Source organism: Crocodylus porosus, unplaced genomic scaffold (assembly GCF_001723895.1).
Source record: "Crocodylus porosus isolate Cpor-Errol unplaced genomic scaffold, CroPor_comp1, whole genome shotgun sequence".
Taxonomy (NCBI): Eukaryota; Metazoa; Chordata; order Crocodylia; family Crocodylidae; genus Crocodylus; species Crocodylus porosus.
The window spans coordinates 8,226,724-8,232,835 of record NW_017728931.1 but is presented as its reverse complement, the minus strand read 5'-3'; the positions used below and the strand labels follow the sequence as shown (position 1 = coordinate 8,232,835).

Below are 6,112 nucleotides of genomic sequence, written 5' to 3'. Positions count from 1 at the left end.
GAGCACTGTTCCTTTGTTGCTGCTCTTCAGGAGCCCACTTGATGGGCTGGGGTTTGCCTGACAAGTGCATGAGAGCCAGTTGCTGTTCTTTAGAGCTGGCAGATCAATTTGCAGAGTTTCTGCTAGCAGGTCTGGCAGAGGCCCTTTCCTTTAATAAAAGCAAAGCAAGGATTTTCCCAGAATGTTGTGGAGCAGGAAGACTGAGATATGCCTGCTAAAAGCTAGCACTGTGGGACTTGCAAGTGTCAGTTTCAGTGGCAGCATGAGTGAGTCAGATTGGCCTGACTCTGCCAGTCTGCTCAGAACAATACAGAGGTTGACTTAGATCCATCTGAAACCCAACATGAAGAGCAAGCTGCTCACAGTTTGAAATTCTAAGATACCAGGCTGGGCTTCCTATCAAGGTGTCAGAAATGTTGGTAAATTGAGATCTTCTGTCCCAAGTGCACATGGGTCAGGGGCAGGTATGACTGGCTTGATTCATCAGTCCTGCAGCAACTAACTATATCATTGGAGAGTTAGGCAGTCTAAACGTGCTAGAAAGCTTTGCTTCTAAGGTGGATGCGAATATAGATGTGGTCTGTAGGAATCTGATTTAACTTGACATGGTCACTACCTAGGTACCTGGCCTTGCAGTGACAGGACATTGACAGCACCCTCCTCCCCATTTTACTTGTGGTAAGTTTACAAAGTGGTTTTGGTATTTTGGGTATGGGCCTATTAACTGTGAGAGCTTTGTCCCCAGAGATTTTTAGGAACAGGTTAGGCAAATGACTGTTTAGGAAAGGAGGCAAAATGTGGTCTGTAGGTTGGATTCAGCATGTGAAACCTTTTTTTTTCTGGTCCAGGCTGTGGTGGGTCCCTTGACCCTGCCAGGTGGTGCTGGCGTACCCCCATCCCATGCAAGCCTACAGCTCACCCTGGGGTGCCTGCTTGGCAGCCCTCAGCCTCACGAGCTTGGCATGGGGCAAAGCAGCGTAAGCCCTAGTGAGAGCTCCAGTCCTCATGGAGACCGCATGCAACTGGGCAGGGAGCTGTAGGCAGTCTGCCCCTGCACTGCTCTGCTCCATGCTAAGCTGGTGAGGTTGGGGGGTTGCCAGCATCCTGGGGTGAGCCATGGGATGGGGTGCCCCAGCTCCACCCACTTCCCACCCAGTCCCAGCATTGTCTTGTCTGCTGCAAGTGGTGGGGTATGAAGATGTTGCTGGGTCCACTCCCCTCTCCTGCCTGCGGGCTGCATGCCCCAGGTCAGGGGAAGGAAGGGAAGCTAAATTCTATGAGCCTCCTCTGCTGGGTTCACAGCCTTTCATGCCCCTTTATGGGTACTGCAGCCCTTCAGCAAGGCCCAGTAGTAGCTTTCAGCTCTGCCCCCACCCCAAGATCCAGGCCCTGGACACAGTTCCAGGGAGCTATGTGGGCTGGTGAGGAGCTGTGTCCAGGGTCTGGGCTGGGATCATGGGGGAGGGCAGTCTCAATCTGCTTCTTGGGAGTGTGCAGGCAGTGGATTGTGGCTCTAGCCCAGACCTGCCCATACATTGTCACTGTCCGGTGATCCTATCCTCCCCCACCCCTCCTGCTCCCGAACAACTGGAATTTTGGTGAGTTGCAGTGTAGGGAAGGAGGAGGGGGAAGGTGCTGACATGGTCTGTGGCAGCTACCACAACAGCTTATGCAGCCCTCAGGCCCAAATAATTGCCTGGCCATGTTCTAGTTAGCAGGGATGATCCTGCCTTAAGCAGGGGGCTGGACTAAATGTGAATTCCTAACAGTCTTTTCAGTATTACTGTTCTATAAGTAATGACTAAAACAAGGTCTAGTTTTCCCCTTTGTGGGTGAAGGGAACTGGCAGACTCAAGCCACAGAACCCTCTTACTTGTTGCTATAATACAAGTGCAGAATTTGAGGGGTTGGGTTTATTTCCATCATTTTATTTAAAGTTTTTGTACAAAAATGTATTTGAATACCACCATGGAAACCAGTAACAGAACAGATTCAGTGACTTCCTATTTTTTCCCCATGTTATGAGATTTAAAGATAACAACAGAAGCCCAAGAGAAAAACAGTTTTTCCCACTCCAAGCCCAGCACCAAAGCATTTAATCTTCTGCCCATGCCTTTCTTCCTCCCTCAGAGAGACCAGAGTCTGAGCCTCATCTCACACCCCTACTTCTGCAATCTTCCTTTGTTCACATTACAAAAATATATTTTTCCTTTTGGTCAATCACTTCTGTTCTATACTGAGTAGCTCTGCCCATCAGTCATGCGGTGGACTGGAACTGGCTGGTTGCTTACTGGTAGAGGCTACCATCTTGTATTAGAGACCAAGGTGCTAAGTACCTGCAAGTTTCACTGACTTCTATCCATCATATCATACCCCTGTAGCTGCTGCTTTTGTAATGGGGGTAGCACCAATGCCATGCAGCTCTGATCTCACCTGTAGTAGGTAGTGAGGCTTTCCAGCACAGCTGAGCAGGGATGCATATGCAACCAGTAGGTTGTGTTGGAAGAGAGCAGGTCCTACATGGCATCCAAAGGGGTGGGAGAGGTGTAGCTAAGCCAGACCCCCAGCCCACCACTTTTTATGCAGCAGCAGCAATCAGCTGCCCTGTTTTCAGTATTTCATGCCATGCTGTTCTCATCCATGTTTCCTTTATAAAAAATAAGATCTAGACAGTCCCACAGCTAAAAAATAATACCTACTGAAGGCTGTCATGATCTCCATGAGGGCCAGTCAAGATCACAGCTTTATGAACTCCATAGTGGCATGGCCACTCAACACTTCTGCTTAGGCAAAGCTTGTGCTGGAAGCCAAGTCACTATCTAGACTCTCAACTACCCTTGAGGTCAGTGTCATTTTCCAGGCTCCTGCCCAGAAGTACATTTGGCTTCCTTGTGATGAAGGAGGAGGTTGAGAGTCTTCCCCCTTGCCCCTTTTAAATAGGAAGTCACAAAACCATATTGACTCCCGTGACTTGTTGGGTGCAGTCTCCTTAGCAAAACCTATGAGTTTTGGTGACGTCCTTCTGCTGAAGCTGAAAGAAATTAGCGTGCGCTGTTCGATTCAGGCTGCTGCCAGGAAAAGGCAGGTTGCAGGGAGGCTGCTGCCTGCCTCCAGCCTCATGGAGTTGGGCAGAACAGCCCTGCTGGGATGGCGCTGGGGAGAGGGGGAAGGTGGGCAGTGAACAGTTTGTGGGATAGCACAGAAGCAAAGAAAGCAGAAAGTGCATTTAAATGGGGAACAATCCAGTGTCTCACAGATCCAGTAAGCCTGATAGAAAAAGTACAGAAATATTCCCCTCCCCATTCCCAGTTGTTTCAGAAGCCCTCACACACTAGAGACCCCCTCTCCATGCTGACTGGGGGCTCCTTCCTGCCTTGGCAGGTGTGCACAGAACCTTCCAGCTGCTCCTGCCCTGTTAGCTTGTGCAGCAGTGTGCCTCCCAGGCCTGCCCACTGGTACCAGGGCTGCAGGGACAGAGAGGTTCTGTGATGGGCTGGGGTGAAAAAGTGGGGAATCAAAACAGCAGCTGTGGCAAAAGCAAACAGTTCAAAGAAAATCAGATTGTGGTAGAGAAGAGCACAAAAGGAGTGGCCAGTAACACCTGGGAGAGCGAGCGCAGCAAGGAAGGGGGAGAACTCAGTGCCTCAAGTCTGGTCACATTGGTAGCAAGTGGTCATCCCGTTCTTCAGACTCCTCACCCAGTTGGTCATCCCCCACACCACGGTACGCAGCTGGGGCATTTCGAGGCTTGGAGCGGCAGACAAAGTCACAGCCATCCTGTGAAGACAGGTTATTACATGGAGGTCATATAGCACATCCATTTCATGGGACTGAACAAGCCAGCCTGTTCCCTGCTTCTCCTTATGGGCTGTGCCCAGCTTTGAAGCCCCTACGCAACTGGAAAGCTCCAGAACTCTTAACTCTGGGCCCATCTACACATGTGCAGTAGTGTAATTCTGGACATAAAAGCAGTGCATAAAAAACATGCTAATATGCTAGTACACAGTAGAATAGCTACTGCACATTAAGCATCACCTGAAAAGTATGCACTTGCGCTACTGTGCATTAGTGCAGCCTAACATTCATTTAGTTCCTCACTGGAGATACTAAATTTAATGCACATTAGGAAAAGTACATTGATGCACACGTAGATACACATGCACAGGGGGATCTTTCAGCCCACCTGGCTTGGGGGTGGAACATTGTGGTTCCTTAAGTGCATGCAACAATACTGCATTAAGATAGGAAGCAGATGATGAATGCTACAGCTAAGGCAGCTGCCAGATAATTTTGAGGCGGCCAGGAGGAATTCTCTACATTGGAACAGCTATGGTTCTATGTTTCACATTTCTCCCTGTGAGAAATGCCATAGGCCCTCAGATGACCCATTTCTGCAGCTGTGGGCTGAAATGACCTGGATCTGGTTCAAGGTGGGCCAGCACTAGGAAACATCCACTGCTACTTCTCTCCCTGCTTCCCAGGCCAGATCTTATAACTGCAGGCTACAGGTTACCAAATGCTACCAAAGGATCATTAGCAAAGCTTCTAATGTGCAAGTCAGTTGCTAGACACCAACACTGAAGAGGAAACCTGGACTGAGGAGAATGTTCCCCAGAACTCATCACCTACTCCCAACCATGCAAGAGTCCACCTTGGAGGAATCTTATCCCACAAGTCATCTTCAGCCTCAAACTTGAGACACATTAGGTCTCAAGACCCCAGGGGCTTCCCCTTCTTCCCTGTTTACAGTTGGGCTGGACTGAGCATCTGTGATAAGTTTCACTCACCGCCACCAGGTTGCCCAGATCCTGCCAGAAGGCAAAGTGAGGGAACTGCTCCATGCCCTTTGCTCCCACCACCAGACGCTGGTAGAGGAATCCCCCCACAATGTAGACCGCGATCACTGATGCAAGCCTGGGGAAGAGCATTGAAGATAAAAAAATGAAGGGGAAACCAATGGGAACCTGGCCCAGCAGTCTTCTGTTAGGCCTTACAGCCAACAGTTCAGCCCCAGTCAGAAGAAAGAGCCCTATGCAGGGGCATAAAACATTCTAGGCAACTGATCTGCCCCAGCTACCCTTTCTTGCAGGGTGGCAAGCAGGTTCTACCATGTAACACCTATAAATGAAACGACCATATGTTCCGGATTGGCCAGAGCTGTCCCAGATTTCAGAAACACAGTCTCAATGTCCCAGCCATTGGAGAAAACTGAAGCAGAAATTTTGGATTGGTGGAAACCCACCTGCACATGCCTAACTCCTGACTAAGAAGCTGGGCAATCTGGGACTTTTGCTTCAACTTCCTCCAGAGAGCCCAATCAACAGGCTGCTCCCTGGTCTGCATTCTGATAGGCTGTAAGCGGAGTGCATTTCCCAGTAGAGCAGGGCATGGAAGGGAGGTCCATCTATCCTGGAAGCTGCAAGGTTGGGGTGGGGGCTGGTCCATCTGTCCCAGCCTCACTCTTGAGAGCTGCACAGAGGGGGGTACACACACCGCCCTGCCCAGCCCTGCTCCATAGTGTCCACCTTCATCCCTCCTAGTCCCAGATTTCCCTCAAATTATGGTTACTATGGTCACCCTACTTATAAAACTCTTGCAGAACCACAGGTGAAAGGCCTTATAGCTAGGCAGCAGTGATAGGCCAATGGTCTGTTCTGACGGCATTTGTGATGTTCCTAATCATCACCAAAGGCTTGGAACTGGTTCCCTCCAAATGAAAGCCCCAGCAGCAACTCACGTAATGAGCAGAATAGAGCCAATGCTGAGGTGAGAGTCCTCAGGTGGGCAGGCCACACTGCTGTCCATCTCAAAGAGGTAGAAACATTCCTGCTCCTTGTCCCGCTCCTCCCATGCCATAATGAAGCTGTCCTGCACATGGTAGAGAAGACCAGTCTAAAGAAATACACCCTGACCCCTTCCCAATGGTCCCACCCATCCAGCAGAGAGGCACAGAGAACCTATGCCCACCTCCTCAAGGGCTCAAACCACAACTGACCCCAATCTCAGCCCTTCATACTAAAACCAACGTGGTGCCGATCTTCAAGAAAGGGAGGAGAGTGGATCCGGCTAACTACAGGCCCATTAGCCTGACTTCTATCCTGGGGAAGATCTT

General features: G+C 50.0%; 1 protein-coding gene across 1 annotated transcript in view; it reads right to left on the bottom strand.

The window, feature by feature from the left end:
• Positions 1-2,101: 2,101 nt before the first annotated feature.
• Positions 2,102-6,112, bottom strand: part of M6PR (mannose-6-phosphate receptor, cation dependent) — an 8,154-nt gene continuing 4,143 nt past the window's right edge. Inside the window, exons 5-7 of the mRNA XM_019544136.1 lie at positions 5,738-5,868; positions 4,788-4,914; positions 2,102-3,777 (exon numbers count right to left, since the gene is read on the bottom strand). Coding sequence (XP_019399681.1) covers positions 3,655-3,777; positions 4,788-4,914; positions 5,738-5,868 — 381 coding nt within the window. The 3' untranslated portion in view covers positions 2,102-3,654. The remainder of the gene's footprint in view (positions 3,778-4,787; positions 4,915-5,737; positions 5,869-6,112) is intronic.